Source organism: Bos indicus, chromosome 16 (genome assembly GCF_029378745.1).
Source record: "Bos indicus isolate NIAB-ARS_2022 breed Sahiwal x Tharparkar chromosome 16, NIAB-ARS_B.indTharparkar_mat_pri_1.0, whole genome shotgun sequence".
In the NCBI taxonomy this organism is placed as follows: domain Eukaryota; kingdom Metazoa; phylum Chordata; class Mammalia; order Artiodactyla; family Bovidae; genus Bos; species Bos indicus.
This window is the reverse complement of record NC_091775.1, coordinates 34480886-34504423: the sequence shown is the minus strand read 5'-3', so window position 1 is coordinate 34504423 and position 23538 is coordinate 34480886. Positions and strand designations below refer to the sequence as shown.

The 23538-nt window shown below is 34.0% G+C and overlaps 1 protein-coding gene across 7 annotated transcripts in view; it reads right to left on the bottom strand.

Annotated features, from left to right (window-relative positions):
- Positions 1–23538, bottom strand: part of AKT3 (AKT serine/threonine kinase 3) — a 281775-nt gene that overhangs the window by 36176 nt on the left and 222061 nt on the right. For all 7 annotated transcript variants that reach the window (XR_011560999.1, XM_070768863.1, XM_070768861.1 and 4 more), the window contains 3 exons: positions 18785–18913; positions 8160–8374; positions 922–1009 (listed from right to left, as the gene is read on the bottom strand). Coding sequence is in view for 6 of the 7 variants with exons in the window: in XM_070768863.1 (XP_070624964.1) it covers positions 922–1009; positions 8160–8374; positions 18785–18913 (432 nt within the window). In the remaining variant the exon portion in view is untranslated. The remainder of the gene's footprint in view (positions 1–921; positions 1010–8159; positions 8375–18784; positions 18914–23538) is intronic.

The window sequence follows — 23538 nt, the reverse complement described above, 5'->3', positions numbered from 1 at the left end:
CAAGAAATGCTTAAAGTCGCCACATTCCCTATTACTGTGACATAGTACAAAAATGGCGTACTTGTCTTACTACCTCATAACTCTATGATATCCCTCTGTCTTTGCTTTAGGGATTAACAGAGAAGAGTATTTGGCACAAATTAAGACACTGCATAAATGTTGCTGATAAATACATTTAAGAGAAAAACATGAAAACCTAGAATAAACTGAAATGGAAGGACTGAGTACATAAACTGACTAGGTAAGAATTATAAGCAAATGCTGAATAACATAAAAATTTCATAGTAAAATTTTCATATGACCATTTGAAAATCAAAATATCAAAATCATTGACTGTACTAACAATATCTGAAGTAGTAAAAATAAATTTTTAAAAATTTAAAAGATAAAACAGACACAATAATTTCCTATTCCTAAACTTAAGTAAACACTGCAGTATTAGAAACAAGTACAGATTAGAGTAAAAATAAAATCATATGATTTGTAGCATCCATCTTGTAAGTCTTGAAGTTCTATTTCAAGTAAAAGAGAAGGCCCAAAGAAGACAAATAAATGTATTATTTTGTTAAATATTAAAACTAAACTGCTTTAAATTCCTTTTAAAAATAAGGAACTGTATAAATAAATATGAAGCATTCACTTTAAAATGAAAGGTACAGAGACAAAGTTTCAAAATTGTGATTGTTTTGCTAGTTTTCCTGAAGAATAATGTAACATTGGTGCCTTTATTTTTTCTGAATCAATGAAATGATGAGAAGTAGACTAACAAATTATTGTGATAATAAAGAGAAAACTGATCACATTGAATAAAATTTCAAAATGCATTTCAGATGTAAAAACTATCAATAATGTTTTGTGCTAAGAAGTTCAATATTCAATTAAATAATAGAGTAAAAATACAATATCATGAAGATAACCGACCTTTTTATCATACACATCTTGCCAGTTTACTCCAGAAAAGAAACTGTGTCTCATAATTTCTTTTGCATCATCTGGTCCTCCACCAAGGCTGTGAGAACAGAAATAAAATTAAATGATTATAGAACATTTGCATAAGCTGAATGCATAACTACAAAGCTTTTGTGAAATGTAACTTTCTGTGTGTAAATAGTTCTTGTGATAAATAGCCATAAAAATAAAAAGCTTTTGTTGTAAGATCTAGTTTTCCTAATACACTATTAATAAGAATTTGCCTTGGGACAGTATGGTATTAGAAAAAAGCACAAGTTTTGGAGACAAACCAGAACTAGGCAAGCAGCTCTAGAACTTAGCAAGTGTATGACAATGAAAAATTACTTAATCTCAGTTTTCTCATCTGTATAGTGAGAATAATAATACCAGCATGGAAGATTACTGTTAGGGTACTTGTTATTTCTAAATGTTAAGTATTTAGAAATAACAAGTACCTAGCACAATAAATAATAGCTATTGTCAATTCTCAAGCCAAAATTATTTTAGAATGACTTTAGTCAAAATGCACCCTTGTCAACATAAATTCTGTAAAGACTACATAAAGGTTAGAAAAAACAATTTAGAGAGCACTGCTGACAGAAGCCAATAAATTGCTTTCATATTTCAAATGAATTTTCAGAGAAGTGAGAAAGTTAATATATGAAATATCACTGCAATGGAATCTGCTATACAAGTTTAAATTAAAATTTTAAAAATACCCTCACCCCATCTTTGAAGGTACTCTTATTCAACTGATACCTGACACAATCTGAAATTCAGGTGTTTTCTAGATTTCTCCATTTCATATAGTACATACTAGTCACTATGAAGAAAGGATGAGAGAAACAGAAAATAACACAGGAGGAAGTAAAATGGGAGGAAAAGAGGAAAAAGAGAGAAATAAAGAAAGGACAGGGAAACAAGGAGGAAAATAAAACAAAGGAAATCTATTTTTAAATCTGAATTTGACAGAGCAAGTTTTATTTGATTTTACTCATTGTTAGAAATGATACATGCTGGTAAATGCTTAATCATCAGCTATCTTGGGAAATTATAAATATATAATACATATATGTATTATTAGATTTATCGATAGAAGATGTGCAGAAGCAAAACATTATACAGTATTTCCAACCTCAAAATACATAAGTATCCTCAAAAGTACAGAGAAGAGCAAAATTTAACAACATTATCAAAGAGTGATGAGTTTTGAGTATTTTCTATCCTTGATTTTAATGTTCCTGGTTTAATTGTAAGTTTATATAATTTAATTTTTAATAATGGCTGTTTTCAACAACCAGCTCACAAAATTCTTGATATTTAACAACTGGCTATTCTAAGCTGGTACCTGTCAACTCTCAACACACCATTGGCTAGGAAGAAAAGCAAATATGTCATAGAAAATAAGCAATTCTACAATTTTAATGAATTCTGGTTATTATTAGGTATAAGGAATACATCACTAGGAAGAATCCAGGATCCTCTGACACACTGTCAGAATGGAAAAACAAAACAATTAGCGGATTTCTGAATATTTGTAGTGATGATCCTATAGTTCCCAGTATCCAGGTCTTTTATCCTAAGATCCATACAGAATAAATCACACCTCTGACTGGAGCTTTCAGATTGGATCAGATCATACTAGTTATGTTCATATGTGGAACTCTCAGACTGGCAACTCTATATTTGGTTAACACTCAGCACTGGACTTCTGGCCTCATTCTTTTTCATTCTATTTCAAGTTATGTATGCCTCTCCCCTGGTAGAATGCAAATTCGTTTGAGGGGCGAGTTCAGTACTGGATTATCCAAAAAATGTTTTAAGCCTGTGATTAGGAAGCCAGAAAAGCAGAAACACCAAAATACTTGCTTCTGAAAAAATTATTTAACATTTCAGAGTATGCATCAAAGTAGTATGTATGAGAAAAATCAGAAGTTTATTATATTTTCTTATATCTATGTTATTATTTAGTTCAGCATGGTTTTCAATCTAAAATATAGACAAGATGGTGAGTGAAGTAGCAGTTAAAATGGAAAACTATAATCATTTTTAGAAATAAAGGGTTTTAATTCGGCTTCAGTCATTCATTTTTATGTCACTCCTTAGTTCTCAAGCAATATTTGGCTTTGGACATAGCCAGCATTTAATCTACATTTATCAAATACATATATAACTAAAGTATCAGCCATGAATACTATACAAAGACTAAGAATATAATCTTAGACTGCCATTTTAGAAGTTGGTAGAGATTCTTTAACATAAGCTTCTTCAAAGTGTGAAACTGTCAAAAATTTCAATGTCAATGACTCCCTAATATACAATTTAAGACTTCAAAATAATATCAAAATATGATTTACATTAAGATATTTTTGTCTAAGAATACCAAATTCCCATATCAGAAAGCCAATCCAAAATTCTCAGCCATTATGGATTCTTCATAACTAGAAGCAACATGGGATTTACAGTTTCCTTGTGTTACTGAATGCAACATGAGGTTATGATGTTCCTACAAAATTTGCATAGGACGTTAAGAGAGATACTAACAGAATAATCATAAAGTAATGAAGAATAAGAAATAAAAGCAAACTGAGAGCTGACTCTTTGATAGAACTGAGAGCAATTCAGTAAAGAGTATCAGAAAAACTGAAGCAGTATTTAAATAACTGAATAGGAATAATAAAGAGGTATACTATCTTTGATTATGTTTCTTAAGACTTTCAGGGTCCTTTATTGGTTCTTTCTCTTCTCTCTACCTCCTAAATTTTTGACATTTCCCAAGTCTCTGTCCTAGGGTGTCTTCTTTTTATATTCTCCTCATTTCACTATTGTCATGGCTCCAGCCATGAGATATTTACAGACCCCAAATCCAGATATTCAGTTCTTGTGTTTCTGTTTAATAATTTTTAGTGGAGTATAGTTGCTTTGCAATGTTGTGTTACTTTCTACTGTTCAGAAGAATCAATCAGTTATATATATATATACACATATCAGTTCAGTTCACTTGCTCAGTCGTGTCTGACTCTTTTGCAACCCCATGAACCGCAGTACGCCAGGCCTCCCTGTCCATCACTAACTCCCGGAGTCCACCCAAACCCATGTCCATTGTGTCGGTGATGCCATCCAACCACCTCATCCTCTGTCGTCCCCTTCTCTTCCTGCCCTCAATTTTTCCCAGCATCAGGGTCTTTTCAAATGAGTCAGCTCTCCACATGACGTGGCCAAAGTACTGAAGTTTCAGCTTCAACATCAATCCCTCCAATGAATACCCAGGACTGATCTTCGTTAGGATGGACTGGTTGGATCTCCTTGCAGTCCAAGGGACTCTCAAGAGAATTCTCCAACACCACAGTTCAAAAGCATCGATTCTTCCATGCTCAGCTTTCTTTCTAGTCCAACTCTCACATCCATACACAACTACTGGAAAAACCATAGCCTTGACTAGACGGACCTTTGTTGGCAAAGTAATGTCTCTGCTTTTCAACATGCTATCTAGGTTGGTCATAACTTTCCTTCCAAGGAGCAAGCGTCTTTTAATTTCATGATTGCAATCACCATCTGCAGTGATTTTGGAGCCCAGAAAAATAAAGTCAGCCACTGTTTCCACTGTTTCCCCATCTATTTGCCAAGAAGTGATGGGACCGGATGCCATGATCTTAGTTTTCTCTTTTTTGATTTCTTTCTCATTTAGGTTATACAGAGCACTGAGTAGGGGTCCCTGTACTATACAGCAGGTTCTCATTAGTTATCCATTTTATACATACCATTGTATATATGTCATTCCCAATCTCCCAATTCATCTCACCTCCCTACCCTGCCTTAGTATCCATAAGTTTGTTCCCTACATCTGTGTCTTTATTTCCGTTTTGCAAATAAGTTCATCTTGGATTGGACAACTGGACAGCTACATGTAAAAAAAGGAAATGAGAACACTCTCTCACACCATACACAAAAATAAACTCAAAATGGATTAAAGACTTAAATGTAAGCATAGACACTATAAAACTCTTAGAGAAAAACATAGGCAGAACATTCTCTGACATAAATTGCAGCAAGATCTTTTCTGACCCACCTCCTAGAATAATAAAAATAAAAACAAAAATGGGATTTAATTAAACTTCAAAGCTTTTGCACAGCAAAGGAAACCAAAAACAAAACAAAAGACACCTTCATAATGTAGAAAATATTTGCAAATGAAGCAACTGACAAGGGATTAATCTCCAAAATATACAAACAACTCATGCAGCTCAATAAAACAAACAATGAACCAACCAACCCAGTGAAAAAATTAGCAGAAGACCTAAACAGACATCTCTCCAAAGACATACGGATGGCCAACAAACAGATGAAAGGATGCTCAACATACTTATTATTAGAGAAATGCAAATCAAAAACTACAATGATGTATCACCTCACACTGATCAGAATGTCCATCATTAAAAAATCTACAAACAATAAATACTGGAGAGGATGTAGAGAAAAGGGAACCCCCCAACACTGTTGGAAGGACTGTAAATTGGGAGGTTCCCTATGAAGAGTATGGAGGTTCCTTAAAAAACTAAAAACAGAACTATCATATGACCCAGCAATCCTATTCCTGGCTATATACCTGGAGGAAATCAGCTATTGTGTTTCCAGTAAGCACTGGTACTATTTTCAGCTGCCTGCTTGACATTTAGGTTTCCTACAGAAACCTCAGACTCAGTACAGCAAAACTAATATCAACATCCACCCCATCAAGCCTCCTCCTTTGCCTGTATTCCCACTCTGTCAATAATAACTCCATTCTCCAGACTATTCATCCAAGTTGGAAACCTCAGAGGCATGCCAAAGTCCTTCCACGTCCTCATCATTTCTATTTAATCATTCACAAAGTCTACTTAGCACTATTTACCTCTGTTTGGGGATGGATTCCACCTCTTTATGTGGACAATTCCATATGTATTCTTCATTACTCTGCCCACTTGCCCCTGGCCCTTCACTGTTCTAATCTATCCATGACAAAGCTGCCTGAGTTATCTTTTCATAACACAAAGCTGATTATATCACCCATTACTATTAATAATTCAGTGGCTTCTCATCTCCTTCTGAATAAAGACAAAATATTTTCTAAGAAGCATAACGTCCTTAGAATCTAACACATGAGCATCATCTCCCAATGTCACCCAACTCATACTCTATGCTCCAGATGATGAACTTCTCAAATGCCATGTTCACCTGTAATTCAAGCTGTTTTTCACATGTAAAATTCTCTGCATAAACATCACTGCAAATTCCAACCCCTTCATAAGCCAGCTCGAGGTTTCCAATCCGCTAGATAGCTAATAATTTCAATAGCATTTGTCTGTAGTTTAGCCTGAGCATCTGTGAATATGTTTTGTACCCCACGTTATTCTATGAATCCCTAAAGCAGAGGTTGTTCATCTTATTCATCCTTGCATTCCTAATATTTTAATGTAGCAGTGGAGGGGCTTGACTTATGTACCTTAAAAAGGAAATAACAGTTTAAAATAGCACATCTTCTCTTTAGACAGTATCAAACTCTGGGTAGACAAAACTTTAAGAGTTGTCCTACATACCAGGCAACTAACATTCTAGAAATTCTCCTCACATTTATTCAACAATTACCATGGGCTGTTCTCAGAGGGTGGACGGTGGGGAAATGACAATAAAAAAATAAAGGAGACATGAAAACCAGAAGGAGAAGTCAGAAAAAGATGGGTTAAAAATTCACTGCCCTAAGGCAAATATTAGGCCCCAAACTCAGGCAGATAAAATAGAAATCCTAGCTCCATTTATAAGATTATCTATAGCCAAGTACCTCTTGTTACAATAGCTGTGAAACAATCACATCAAATGGAATACATTTTAAAACCTAAACCAAGAACATGGTGCACTGTAAAGAAGATACAAGATGAATATCAAATAGGTACATAAAAACTTGATCTCTATTCTTGTTCTACACAAATTTTCTGTGAGAACTAGGATAAATCACTTAAACCTCCCTGGGCCTCATTTTCTCCTAGTCAAATGGAAATGAGAATTATATCTATCCTTTCTACTCCACAGGCTACTAAAAAGCAAGGGAAATAAGAGATGTGCGAATGTCCTGGCAAAGAACACAAAATCACTTTATAAATATAAGGTAAGGTCTCAGTGACAGGATTCAGCAACATTTCGGAATGGCTCTTCACTAAGCAAAAAGATGGCACCTCTTTTATTACGTTTGCGTATTTCTGCCGAAGGGAAAATCATGTTCCTCACAAATTTAAAAGCTGTAAATGTGTGATGGAAACCTTCTCCAAGGTAAACAAAGCCCACATTTTAGAGTTCACTTATTCCTTCACTCATTAATTCAGTCTGTCACAAATACACCCTGAGCATCAACCACTAACAGAACATTATGAAAATTATGTGAGGTGTTACAAAAAGTTAAATATATGAAATGGTCTACCCTTAAGACACTTGAGGTCTGCGAGATTTTCAGAGAAACAGGGATATGTATGTGTGTGTATATATCTAATGGAACAATGAGTTTACATGTACACACAAACACATACATTCAGAGACATTTTATAATTAATAGTCATTTCATGTGTGACTTATAAAATGTATGTATAAATAAATATATAAACATGAACAAAGAATACTATAGCTCATTAAGCAAAGAACTGTAGGGTTTTTCAGGTCATAGCTGTAGCTATAAAAATAGAAATACAAAGTGTATAAAGACATTTTTTCCACTAGTCCTTTCAGCCATGCATGAAAAAGAATTATCTTCAAACGACAAACAAAAAAAGTAGCTAGATATGTTAACATAGGTTAGTGTGGGAGGAGAGTATAGAGACAGTTCTATCCGTTTTATAATGTAAATCAGCAGAAATATAAAGCCCAGAGATTGAAAGGGGAAAAAAAGGGATCCTCCTATTCCCACAATAGCAAGCACCATGCAAATTAGGAAATTGTTTGCTCGTAACACTCTCAAAATCCTTATTTGGTAAAATCTGTATAAAATTTCCAAGTTAGGGAAGAGTTGAGAAAAAATTTTAAATGTTCTATATTATGCAGTTAAAAATAAGTCAGAGTCTCAGTGGGAAGATGTCTGCATCAAATACATTGCTTCTTGGAGTTAGTTATACGTGAATTAATTTCCATATCACAATTTCTAACCACATTCATCAGTAACTCACTGCGTGTTATTTGTGGCTTACCGTTTATTTGGATCCTTTATCAAGAGGCCTGAAAGCAATGATTTTGCATCTGAAGAGAGTGTTCGAGGAAATTTAATATCTTCCATTAGAATTAGTTCAAAAAGTTTCTCATGATCCTGGTTATAGAAAGGTAATCTCCCGCACATCATTTCATACATGACAACCCCAAGGCCCCACCAATCCACAGCTCGGCCATAGTCATTATCTTCTAACACCTATAAGTGAAACCAGTAAAAGATTAATTTTTACATGCTAACCTTTAAAGCATTATTTATAAAACATAAAATGGGGAACACATGTATACCTGTGGCGGATTCATTTTGATATTTGGCAAAACTAATACAATTACGTAAAGTTTAAAAATAAAATAAAATTAAAAAATAAAAAAATAAAATAAATAAAATAAAAACATTCCCTTAAAAACAAACAAAAACAAAAACAAAAATAAAAAAATAAAACATAAGATTTTTACACAAAAGTGAATCATAACTTTCAAAACCTAAGTAGGTGATTCTAAGATCTTGACATTTAAACTATGAAGAATCTTACAAAAGATATAAATCTTACAAAAGATATAAATCACATCAAATATGTGAAATGTTCAATATATAGCCAGATATAAGGGGTGAAAAAAAAAGAGGTATTGCAACCTTTTTTGCAGCCTACTGCAAAATTCTAAGTAAATGAATTAAGTGGAGAACAGAGGAGCCTAGCATGCTGCAGTCCACAAGGTCAGGTCGCAAAGTGTGGGACATAACTTAGCCACTGAACAGCAAAGCAAAGTAAATGAATATATGAGTGCCCTAAGGATCAAAAGAAAACTATCTGCATACTTACACATTTTCATTTAGGCCTACTTAATTTTTCATTCTGGTTCCACTAAGGTGGTCAGTAAGTAACAACTTGGAGCTAAACTGTGTTGATTATAGAGAACATAATGTGTCTAACACCTTCTTGCACTGAGAAGAACTAATACAAATCAGTGACAGATAGGAGTAAACAGATGCATTGTATTAAAGAAGCATCCAGGGCATGACAATCATGAAAATATATATGAAACCTTTCGGAGGACCCTACACATTGAAACTCTTGCAGGAAATATGTAGGCAACAGAGTGAATATAAAGAGTGATTGACTGAGTTGTAATAAACTTTAGCATCCAAAGTTTTAGAACCTCACAACAATTTCTATTAAACACAAACAATAAAAATCATGGACTCGATATCTGTCTGGTATATGCCCTTAAATTTATTTCCCAAAACACATTACATGTAAAATATATTTAGTAAGAAACAATATGCAAGTATCAGTTATGCTGTGCTAGAGCAACCTGTTCAAACTGAAACATCACTTGCCGTTTGTACCAGGAAAAATATGATTACCTTTCTACAAGGTATGTTCCTCAATCAGTGGAAATTAATCATTTGGATCTTTCAATATTTTATTTCAAGACATTGTATTTGTATAGTAATGTAATTTTTAAACACCAGTGACTTTTTCAATCTATTCCATGGCCAATTACCAGAATGTGCTGTCCGTAGGCCTTTATCTAATAGATGCTGGATTTCACCTAATAACAAAAATTTTAAAGTCTAAGTAACCTCTTACTGCACTCCTACAACACCAAAAAAACAGTGGTACACACAAAAAAGAGCCAAATGTGGTTTTTAACCTCTTTTTTCATAAAACCATAAAAAGCATAAAAGCTGGATTAACTGCCTCCCGAACCCACATTTCACCAGCCGGGTTCTCATCCCCAGCTGGCAAAACTGGCAATCCTTTATTTTTGTTTAAATACCTGGTTTGCAGCCAGAAGGGAAAGTGAGTACATAAAAAAAGGTTTTATTTTTGAAGAGAAATAAGCAACTGAAAAATAAAACTGTATTGTAAAAAAAATCTGTTTGATAAAGTATATTTTATTTAGCTTCGTAAAATGAACACTGATTCTCAAGATAAGTGGTTTTGCTTCTGAACATACAAGCTTTAACTGAAATATACATCCATAATGCTACAATTAGAACTGTTTGCTGGATTACTCTGTACTGAACAAGTGTGATGTAACTAACATTAACTCAGTGACATGTAAAACTTAGGCAATGTTGAGGAGAAAATACCCTAACAACTCAGCCAGTCCTCTTTATCTGGAAGGCTTTGTCATCAATTAAAAAGAGAGATTTCTGTTCAACTCCTATTTCAAGACAGCTGGAAGATGAAATACACAGAAAATAAAACTAAAATGATTGTAATATTCTACATGTGGATATACTATAAAATATATTACCACTGTTCATACAATATCCTTTCTCCTTACATCTAAATCAAAATATAATACTTTGAAATAATGTAGAAATTCCTGACTGAAATTAATACCCACAGCCTAGTAATATATAAAATTTACATTCTTTAGCCTAAGAGTTGCAGTTCCTTCTGATTCCCTCTGATCATTTTTTCCCCTCCTAGCAAAAAGGCTAATTTTACTTCATGGTTAGCACCAGGGCTGATCCAAAGAGTAAGATACATGGTAATGTAGAAGTACAACAATATTAATACATTTCAAACTCCATTACAAGGCGATTTATCATATAACCTGGATATATATGCAGATCAAAATCTGCTTCTAAAGAAATAATTCACTGAAAGACTTATCTTGAAGAACCAAACTAAAGACAGTGTTGTTTTCCATGAAATCAATGTCATCAATGTTTAAACTAAAATCAAGTTAAAATATGAAGGAAGATATTTGGTATTTCCTTCTACACTTATTGTCCTCTGTAACCCTAGATGTAGCTTCATGTCATGAGAACATTTGACACAAATGCCCAGAGATGAAGAACAAGTGGGGATTTGAAACACGAAAAGAATGTAAATGTTAAAAAATGGTGAGAAGTCACATCAATAAACCCCAAGCAGAGCCCAAGCTCTAGGAAACAAGGTGTAGTTTCAATTTTTCTACTAGGAGCCAGAGATTGCTTCACTTTCTAATATAATAAAATCCAAGATTCAAGGAAGTCACCACAGGTTACCAATTACTTTTAAATGATCTGGTAATACCTGATTAATATTTGGTAACATTTGAAGTACACACTTTCACTTATCAAAAACCAGCTAAGTTTTAAAAAATCACTATGAACAGCTCTTGAATTGTTAATTTCAAAGAATGACATTGAATAATAAATTTTATATTTTAAAATGATACCATCAATTAAAGTTCCCAAAGTAAATACTTATTTCATGAATGGGTACTTTCAGAAGGCATATTCATTTCAATATTCTTTCACCAATTAAGATTTACTGAGAGGCTGAAGGAATACCTTTCTCAGCTTGCTTGCCAGGCCACACAAAGCACTCAAGGCAAGTAGTGATGAGGACGCTATGTATGCCCTGGAGTGGCTTACTGCTCAATCAATAATCCTGACAGAACAGATGGGGGAAAAAATTAAACATCTAAACAAACTGTCTGTACACCTATGTTGTGAAAGTAAACTGCGAACTTGGATGAACCAATTTACCGCTAATTCAAAAATTGTTTTTCTCTGGTAACCTGATATTTCAGGTAACTGATATTGTGTGTTTTACACATAAACACACAGTTATATGCTATATAATCTACAGAAATCCTTTAATATTCCTAACATCACAGAAATGTTGCTAAAAGATGACCTATAAATCTTCTAACTCAGATTCTAAAATGTATTGCAGCTACAGAACTATTACATACATTTCACAAGAAAAATGAATTGCATGGTTTACTGCTATTTTCTTCATAAATATATACTTTGTATCCAGTTTTCAACTGCTCTAATGATTCTAAAGGGACTGAAACTGTGCCATTTGCTCTGAATTAAGATGCTGTAAGCTTCATGGCTGCCTCCTAGCATGCACACACAAGTATTCGCATGCAGTTCATCTCCTACTTCCAGAAGCATTCTCTGGCTAGAACAGGCCAAGCTAAATGGATACAACAGTGGTGATTCAATCATACTCACAGGTATCTTCCCACAGATTCCTATACTTCCTTTTTATCCTGAAGCAACAACATTACAGGGTTCTAAGAAACTGGGTCTTTGTAACCAAAGTAAAAATGGCCATTATAAAACACTACAGACAATCACTAGTGTTCCCAGTTAGGGCTGGTTTTGTGTATGTTATATCTCAGAGAATTTAAAATTACACCCCACGCTTAAATCAGAATCATTCCAAAGTACTGAATGCAAATATTCTGATTGTTAAAATCAAAAGACTATATAGCACTCAAAAGAACTTTAGGTGAAAAATAGCTTCAAAAAAACCTGACAGAACTCTAGGGAAGTAAAAGCTGCTACTTATAAAGGTTGAGAGACATTAACATTGAACTAAAAATATCATTTTTGTTTATATTTAAACAATATCTAATTTGGGGACCCAGTGGGAGTTTTTTTAACTACGCAGTTTTTTATTGAACTATAGTTGATTTACAATACTGTGTTAGTTTCAGATGTACAGCAAAATGGGATGGTTTTTAATATTATCCAGAAACAGTATAAATAGCCAACTCATGACAGACGTTCTTAAATAAAAATTCTAACAATAAAGCAGACAACTTCTGTCTGAACTAATCACTGTGCTCATCCACTTAACTTCCCCCTTAGTATTGGTGATGAGACCAGTTTAGAACCATCAAGATGTGAAGGCTTTCAAAAATACTTCAAGGGGACAAGTGCTACATGCATCATTAAGAATGAAATAAAATATTAGGGATGTATACAGCTTGGGAAAAGCTACTAAAATAACTTCATTTTTACAAAAAGCTTAGAAGTTTTAAGATTTAGTTTCATCATCTGTTAGAACTAGTAGAATTTTGTCCAAGGGTAAGCAAAATGTAACTATGTGTGCTACTATTTTTATCTACAGATGAAATGTATAAATATACATATATATATAAAACTTTGATTTCATTCATTTTTAAGATCTCCTCAAGATAATACTGATAAGGCCTATAAAATGATGTCTTTTTCATTTATTCTTTGTTGTATTTAAAATAAACAGAATTCCATCTAGTACACTTAAAATCAAGTTTGGTTCCACTCACTTCACCTATGCACACTATACTCCAGGCTACCAGCTATCTTCACCCTTAATTAAAACGATTCTCCCCACCCTCCTGAAAGTTCATGTATACTTTTGGCCTTTCATTTGTGCTATTATCTATAAAGAATCGCAATGACTTTAAGCAAATCTTTGTATTAAAATAGTTATCAAAATATTTTCATCTATTTCAGACACTGTCAAAATACATATTATAAAAGATATTGAAGATAGTAGGCTTCAAAAGTGAATAAAATGATACGCAGTGACTATTTTCTAAAAATGAGTTTCCAGAAACTAGAAATACATTAAAAATGCATCTTCAGCCACTGAAAAACATAGCATTTTACACATATGAAATAAAATTATATACATCTTTTTCTGAATAGCAACCACAACTAGATACTGTGTATTTTCCAACAATCAAGTCATTTTTTGCAATCTTTTTGTTAGTTCTAACTTGATTATCAAATAATTTTTATTTTTACACTATTACAGAAGTGCATTTCTCTAGGTTTCCAAAACCACCTTATTCAACCTTCCCCATCTGTCACCATCTGCTTCTTTTTAGCATGTACTTTTTGTGTGATCACATAAGCATGTGAAAAATAACTAACATTCAGATGATTATCTGCTGGTACATTTGAGGACTGGGCATAATAAAAGTGAACTGCCAAAACGTACTTAACACTTTTAATTTTGTTGGGTCTTGCATGTAAGCTACATTTGATTTTCAAACTGTTTTACAGTTGGAAAGTTGATCAGGTACTGCTAACTCAAGAGCAAAGCTGAGACTCTAAATAATTAGCACTGCATAAAAGGATGGTTTGGATTCAATGAGAGCCAAATCAAATAATAAAATTTAACAGTAAGATTTTATATATGATTTCTAATTTCTTTATATTTCTAGGCATGAGAATATAGTAGATATGATGAAAACAAAACCTCCTCAAAACACCATAGTCCATAATATTTGGCAGGTCAAATTTATTTCCTTCTAATACAAGAAAGAGCAAAACCACTTTAAAACCATCTATACTAATGCAGCTTTAGAGATGCAGCACACTAAACATATAGTCAATGCCCATTAGGACTGTATCTCTGCAACATCTTTTTAAAAAGATACTTTTTCCCCCTTTAATAAAAAAGGTACACAGTTCTTCATCAAAAGAAGAGAAAAAATACTTTAAAAAATATCCTTTTTTTTTTAACAAATGGCATTTTTATGTAATTTTTTTTTTCCTGGTGGTCTTTAAGAAGAAATCTCAGTCCATTTAAAAATCAGGTGTAAGTCTGAGATATAGTACAGTTAATACATCAGTTTTGAACTGATTTCTAACAGTATTTTTGAAGTATTTTTTTAAAATATCCTGCAACCATCTTTAAGTAGCAAAGCATTCTGACCAAATTAAAACAGTTTAGGGAATTCCCTGGAGGCCCAGGGATTAGGCCTCCCCGCCTCTACTGTAAGGGGCACAAGTTCAATCCCTCGTCAGGGAACCACGATCCTGCATCTCTTGTGGCATGGCCAAAAAAACAGAACAAACAAGCAAACAAAACCCCTCCAAAACTAGTTGAAAAGGTAGGGATGGCCACTGCTAGACGAATGAGAGGCTGCAGAAAGATGTCTCCATAATGTGTAAACAGGTCTCCCACGTGAAGGTAATAGACTAACAAGGAGCCCTTCAAAAGAGAAGCAGTCCTCAGGCACATACTCCAGGTCTGATACACAGCTACTACTGACAACCAAGAAAAGTCTGGCATCAAAAATGCTATGTACCAGAAATGTCAAGGTTCAAAGACAGTGAGAGATACCATCTGCAGTGAAGGGAAGAGGCTAGTTTAAGCTCTTGCCAATCCCTCTCTAATTCTGACCATGCATGTCTGGATCATATATTGCCTTGCTCTCAGTTCACATGCTTTTCCCTTGTCTGTGAGATCAAATCTAAACTCTTTCCCATTCTGATCCTGATCTACACATCCAGCCTCCTCTTAGTCTGCTCCCTCTTTACTGCCACCAGACCCTCCCACCACCTTTCCTTTCACTGTACATAACTCTAGTAAAGCAATTATTTTCTTGGACAGTAATGATTATTCTCCATATTCTATCACTTTAGTAAATACAGCAGGCTACCAGACGACTAAAAACATTTCTATGATCTTTACATTCCCAGCACCTAACAGAATGCACGACACCTAATAAATACTCAACAAATATTTCTTTAATGAATGAATGAATGTTCTTCAGTGAAATGGTCTACACCAGAGACCAGAAGAAAGAACTTAAATTCTTGTTTTTAAAAGTAAGCATATAAAACAGTTACCCTGATTTAACAAAATGCAGTTTGACACAAATGCTTAAAATGTGAGAAGTTTAGTTGTCTCAAGTTTTGTCATCCTCAAATAGTAACCACAATGATCACTCTCCCCTGTGAAAACAATGTCAAGATGTTAATTATGAACCGACATCTCTCAGTCATCGGGTATATAAACTGCTTTTAAACCCTTCTGCAATATTTTTTTAAAAGGTATACAGAAAGGGTTTACCTGTCTTTAAGAAGAAATTGATAATTCCCTGTGAACTGTAAACTTTCAATTTAGAAACAACTGGACTCTTCTTGGATTAAATTCCTGGTTTTGTTCTTCAGTTGATGACATTTGCATATAAAAACAGTATCTTTGTTTCTTAGGAGATCATCTGCTTCTGAAATGAGATGTATTTATCTTCTATAGAAATAATTTCCCCTAATTGTGATACAACTAATTTTGTTATTCTAAATATGGGATATCATCATCCATGGCAAATGTATAGCAGGGGCAATTGGAACTCCAGAGAAACAAAGATTTTGTTTTTCATGACATTCACAAAAATAATCCTATTCTAGAAAATGTGATCTTGTATTTGAACAAACAAGAAACATTATTCTAAACTTTTACCAAATTCAGCTACAAAAATAGAAAATTTTAAACTCCAGATTTTATAACAGAAAAAAATGTTACTTTTGGCAGACCTTGATAAAATAATATTTGGAAATTTACTATGAAAAATACTGCTAATATTTCAAATTACTAGCATTTATTTACAAAAATTTAAAATTATTGAAATGTAATTTTAATCTTATTGAAAAGAGCTATTTAGTAATAAACTGGCATTACTTACTATACATATAAGGAATGCTAGTACCATTCTGAATGTATTCCCATTTCCTAATTCTTTTGATTACTTTTCCTGTTGAGCATTTACGAAGAATCTATTTTTAAAAATGGCAATTACTTACATCTATAGTGGCCTTGAAATAGTGATTTTTTTTTTTGGCTACCATGTTATGCGATTAAAAAAGTAAAAACAGGCTTTATAAGATGAACCTCGTTAGAATCCTGTTTCTATCTCTACCACCTCCTATCTGTGTACAGATTACATTAAAAATTCTGATCCTCAGTTCCCTTACCTTTAAAAAAAACAGGTTTGCTATCTCAAAAGGTTATTCCAAATTTGCAATGTACATATATAGCATGCAGCAGATAATACATGTTCAATAAATAGTTATCATCATCCATCAAACATAAATGCCTCCCTCCTTTGCTCTAATGACACTAACCTTGTTGGAGTTTGAGGGAAGAACTGAACTTGGGCCTCACAGGTTTCATACTAGCTGCTCCCTGTGTTTGGAAAACTCGTCCCCTGTATTGTTACAACAGTTGCCTCTCAGCATTCAGGTCCCTGGTTAAACATCACTTTCCCTGAACATCCTATCTGTAGAAGATTATATTTTCCAAAGAGGGCTGCAACAGTATCTCCCATGTCACATGTTTTTGCCATGGAGAGGTGGGATCTATGTCACTACCCTCTTAAACACGTGCAGGCTCAGGAATGTTTCAGCACATGCAGAAATGATGTGCAATTCCTGACACGAAGTCATAAAAGGGGATTCACAGAGAAATGTTTAGAGCAGCATTATTGGCCAAAACCTGAAAGCAATCCAAATGTCCATCAGCTGCTGAATGGATAGACCAAATGTATTATATTCATACAACAGAATATTATTTTGGCCATAAAAAGGAATGAAGTACCAAAAACAGACTAAAGCATGGATGAATCTTGAGAATAAACTGAGAGGCCAGACACAAGAGGCCATGTATTGTATGATTCCATTTGTATGAAACATTTAGAAAAGACACACCTATAGTGACAAAGTAGGTTAGTAGCTGTCTAGCAGGAGGGGAGGTTAGGCAGGAGCTAACATGTATGGAGCTTCTTTGTTGGAGTGATGAAAATATCTGGAATTAGGTAGTGGTGATGGTTGCACTGCACAACTTTGAACATGCTACAAGCCACTACTAGGCACTTGAGAAGGCTGAATTTTATGGTACATGATAATAAAGGTTAAGAAATATACTATGAAGAAAAATTTTTTAAAAATTAATAAAACATTTCTTCATTGTTTGCTACGTTAAAAAAAAAAACAAAAACTGAAGCAGTTTCTTAACTGTTCCCTAGGACATTTTAGAACCCAAAGCCAAAACAGTCTGGCTACTCTGAAGCCACAAGGTTATGAGGAAGCCAGGCCATATGGGGAAGCTGAGGCTTTTGAGAGCCCTGTAAGGCACCAGTTGACAGTCAGCATCAACTGTCAGACACCTAAAGTGGGGAGTTTCCAGATTCCGGCCTCCAGCCACAGTCACCCACCGCCGTGCCCCGTGTATCACAGAGCGGCCATTCCTGCTATCCTGACTCAGAACCTTCGATCACATGACATGGTTAGGTTTTGCAGTGGTCTGTTTTGCAGTAATAATAATGAGAACACTACCTAACACAGCCACCACAACCTCCTTTTATTTAGCTTCTTTCCCTTCACAACACATATTCACTGCATGACATTATGCTATATATTTATTTTCATTCTGTCTCCCTCTACCAGAAGTGAGTTCCCTGAGAGCAGGGTCCTTTGTGTCTTGTTTCTATAACCACACACCCAGAGAAATATTCAGTATATAGTAGATGAATACCGTATATTTGTTGAACAAACAAATCAGTGAATCACTATGGAATCCTCAGCATGGGAGGGCACTGGCTGAAGCTTGTTTTTGTTTAGCATGATTTCCAAAATGCAACCACTGTCATTTTATTAACTTTTCCAGTGAAATCCTTTCTAATAATTAAGAATGAAAACCCACAAAATTACAAACACGAATTATCATTGTTTCTTTGTTTCTAAGAAAAATCCAAAATGATTTATAAAACTGTTAACATTCTTGCTGAAGTCACTGAAATATTTAATTTTAATAAGTGAGTAAAAATAGACACAAAGAAAAAAAACACATATGGCCAATAAGTAAAAACTGACTTAATTTGATTGCAGTTACCAGTATCTTTGTGCTGATTTATATATATTTTTGCCCTAGAATACCATGTTAAACAAGTGGGAGTAAAATAGATTTGATTCATGTTGAAATCCAGGTCAAAGCAGTAGACATTGCAGTTTTTTAAAATGCTTAAATGGTTTACTTTGCAAAACATCAGTGTTATTTTTATTTTTCTGTAAATGGAAACATAGCCTTACCTCTGGTGCCAGATACTCTGGTGTACCACAGAAAGTCTTCATGGTGGCTGCATCAGTGATCCCTTCTTTGCAAAGTCCAAAATCTGTGATTTTTATGTGGCCATCTTTATCCAGCATCAAATTCTCCAACTGCATAGTAAGCAAACAGTGTTCAAAAATAGGAAAATACTGTTTTGAAAAATAACTGAATGCTGAGTAAGATATTCTGGAAAGAGGACATAATTAGTAAAAGAACTTTTGATACTTACAAACCCTATAGCTGCCTAATTCATGTGTAAAAAGAAACATTTTATCAAATACTTTACAATAATAAACTGATTTTTAAACCCATGGGAGTAAAAGCCATTGTTGTCTTAGTCCTAAGAACTAAAGCCTAAATTAACTTTCGAAAGCAAACATCAATCTTCTTTTTCCCTTTTTAAAATAAAGTTTGATCTAAACCATTTCAAACAGACAAGTATCTTCTTCTAGATATGTACAGATGGTTTTCAACAATTTCTCTTGGGAGTCTATTGCTATTATAAAATATTTATTTACAGAAATGTTTCTTGGGTGGTGGCTGTAAATCAAACCTAAATCTTATTTTGTAAGGTAAGGCAATATCTTCTCTTGCAGTTATTTGTAACAAAGAAATACCAACCCTTTTAAAGTTGGAACCTCTTTCAACCCATTAATACAAAAACAACAATCTTAAAAGAGATAACCAAATAGCCTCAAGTGAAAAATTAAGCAATGCAAGGGGGAAAAGAGCTTGTGCAAAGCTAATGCAATTAAAAATAGTAACAATAACTGATCTTATTCTTCCAATTTGAACCTAAAGTTATGATTATCACCATACAGAGATACACATGAGTTCTGAGTTGTCACTTTATAGTCATGTGTATCGATGGGGCCCCAACCCTGCTCAGTCATGTACATATACCTAAGGGAATACATAGGAAATGTGTTCACAAAAAAACACATGTGAAAAAATTATATTAGCAGGATGAATGATAATTAACTTATTTGAGGAGTAGGTAATTATTCTACTCCTTAACATGATAATGTATGAAAGTGCCTACTCAAACTCTGAAGTCAATACCAAATTCAAAACAGAACTCTATATAAGAACATAGATAACAATTTTATAAAACGTGATGATGTTATACTGTTAAATATTATCCAGTATCTTATAAACCAGAAACTAAATACAGTTAAGCAAGCTATGCTCAGTATAGCATACTTAGTATACTATACTTATAGTATAGCTTAAATACGCTGCCCAACTGAACTCAATGCTCATTACATGTTTCACGCACTGCATAGACTTTAGAGAAGTGAGTCTGTTTGACTTGTCTACAGAGAGCTGAATGAACCCTAAATACACTGTTAAACCTTTTAAAAATGAATATTCTCTTATTTTATCTAAATTTAGCTAGACTGATTCTCTACTAACTGAAACCTGAAAATCAAACCCAATGTGCACAAATGGCAATACGTCCTAAATAGTAAAACTGATCAGAAATGTCAAAAAAGAATCTGTCTACTTCTCTTTCCTCTTTTCTTCTTCATGCTTCTGATTTTCTCCCTTTTCCCTTTGAAAACAACACTCTCTTCTTCCTCCTACTTCTATCTTGCCAAAATGAGAAAGAGAAGTATATAATGGACTGTCTGCTGCGTTAAATATATGCTCTGTTCTTAATTTTTAAAAATATGCTTATTGTTCTAACATAGAAATACATTACAATATAAAAACAAAACCTTAAAATGCTATGAAGATCTTTTATAATACCTAAGAATCTTATAGAGACTTCAAATAATACATAACAATATTGAATAAAATATGTAGTTTAGTGTGTATCACGCCAATTCACTTAATATGCTTTCTATGCACTGCAAAACAAAACTCTGCATGCACTAATGAGCTAACGGTCCACATTTTGACAAGACTATCTTGAAAAGCACAGATATAGAATATCAGAATATATACTGTTTTTAACAACAAGAAATACATATATTTTAAAAATCTTGATCCATACCTAATTAGCTAATCTCATCTCCAAGATACCAAGGGTTGAGGGATGAGGAATGAAATGAGATTCAGGGGTAGGATTTGAGTGAAAAACAGGAATAGGATGAAAGTGACCAAGAATTCTCAGTTTGCCTACAACTGAGGAGGTTTCCCAGGATGAAGGACTTTTAATAAAAGTTCTATAACTGGGGAAGTTCCAGGCAAACCATGACAGCTAATCATTCCTTTGTTTTATTAATCGGCTTTATTACAATGATACAGTCAGAAATAAGCTCAGCCTACAGGAGGACTGCGAGATGGGGTAAAGGTCACGAGAATGGGGACAGGGTGGCATACCGTACCGGAGGCAGTTGAGAGCAGTGTGGGTAAGACTATGGAATCAAGTCAGAGAACTTAAATGTAAACTCAGGTTCTAGCCCTCACTGTGTAAGTGACCTCGTGTGTGCTATTGACATACGCATCTCAGCCTGATCTGTGACACACAGGTGCAATCCACACAGTAACAATCCAACGCGACGTTTTGAGAATTAAATGATACTGAATGGAGAACTTAATCAACACATGTACTGATCATTTACTAAACACGGAGAGTTTAATGGCTGGTTTATACTTTATCAACATGGTATGTGTTCTTCTAGACAACACTGTATGTTAAAGGAAAGAGCAAAGTTCAGAAATGGAACCCTATAAAACACTTTTATCAGATCTAATGACCTCATTAAATAGTTTTTAATATGCATCAATTTCTTTTCAATAAACAACAACAAATATTTTACAATTTTTGAGCCAGTTATTTTATAATGGTGTCCACTTTCTTCCATCAATTACTGTTCTTCTCGCACTATCCTGAAATGTCATTTTGGCATGTCATTTCCTATCAGTATGAAAAAAAGTCAGAAACGCATCACCTTAAAAAAATTATATCCCCAAATCTAATCTTATATAGAGATAAATCGGGGGTAATTAAATATCCTGTCTGGTTAAAAACATAAATAATTTTATGAAGATGCATAACAAAGATTTCATTAAATATAAGAACCATTAGCTCTTATTGTGAACCTGCGATTCACAAAGGTGAGGATACACAGAATTACCTTGAAACCTTTCAAAAGCAGATCGATGGCTTAGAGATATCAAAAAACACCTGGAAATCACTGCCTTAGCGCACGTGACATTAACGGAAGAAGATTTAAGTCAAATTATTTTTAGGAATCTTTCCACTGTGTAAAGGAGGAATAAAAATGTTTACAAATGGTCTTTGGTTCTCTCTCCTAAATCGAATGCTTTCCTTCTTCCTTTTTTTTTAAACCATAAAAAGGAAAATGTATACCACAACTGCCTGTTCAGGTACTCTCTATCATAAACACTAAATGCATCTGTTTTCTCTCTACTGTCAGTCTTAGCATCTAGGATTGAGGTCAGGGCATTATGATGATAGTTAATGGATACACCCACTGGCAAAAGCAATGTATGAAGTTAAACAGAAGTGTGAAAGAAAAGATTATACATTCAAAATCTAGGTATTGCTTACTATTTGTATCAGACGGTTGTTTGTTCCCTAATAGTTCATACTTTGAGGAAACAAATATATTAGACATACATCCCAGAGTTTCCATTTTAAAAAGGCAACTTTTTTATGGAGTTGAACTGGACAAGAATTATTTGACAGAGGATCTTGATTCGGTAGGTTTTGAAATCTTTTTTCCTCTGTGCTTCGTGAACAAGAAATGACAGCAAGAAAATACTATGCTCTTTCTGCTCTTGCTGGTGCCTAGAATAAAATTAAACTCTTGCTATTAGAAAGTTTACAAGTTTTTAACTTCTAAGTTTTTAAAAGCTGTCTAATATACAATTCATATATCATATATTCTAATATCTAGCTATGTAAAATACACACACACACATATATATATTTTAGGTATCATTTTAATTAAATGGCTGACATTTTGTGATTAAGCAAAGGAATTATAATAGCAATTCCTAAGGGCTCTGACAACTATTGTAGCAACACAAACAAGTCCCTTCACCCACTCTTACAATCCCACTTTAGCACAGCTTCATCAGTACCAAGACTGCCTCAGGCCCAAGAACACAGTGAGAAATTCCGCCCCTGCACCCTGCATATTCAGGTTTATTGGCATCAAAGTGCCAAATGTTGTGACCCGTATGAACTTAATGATCATGGGATTAGGACAGTGCATTAAAATGCCAAAAGGAAATCTTTGAACCTTCCTAAACTGGAAAAAGAATTCACAATATACAACAGCAGAGATCACACCTAGACTGGGGTTCCAGAGTTACTACATTTAAGAATTTCCTACACTTGAGGAATATAGCCCATTAGTCCATGTGAATGTTAGAGGTGGAAGGGATTCATAGCAGCAGTGGTTGAATATTTTTATAAAAGAGGGAATCCAGCGTAGTTAGAAGTGGGAGTTAGGGGATGTGTCTTCAATATACTTAAAACATTCCTTATTTTTGGCAGCTTTATTCAAATTTTAGATTTACAAAGATCGCCTAGAGTTAATCCAATGCATCCCCCCACCTAAAGTTCATTTCATTTCTAGAAAGGCTGACTGGTGTAATAAAAAGAACATTATACCTGGAGCTAGGACTCATGGAATCCAACAATCTTGACTATGTCACCAATTTAGTCCATTACTTACTAGGTTTCCAGTCTTCAGTGACCTTAGCTGTAAATTATGGGTCAGCTCTAAATTTCTACAACTGTACCTAAAGATCT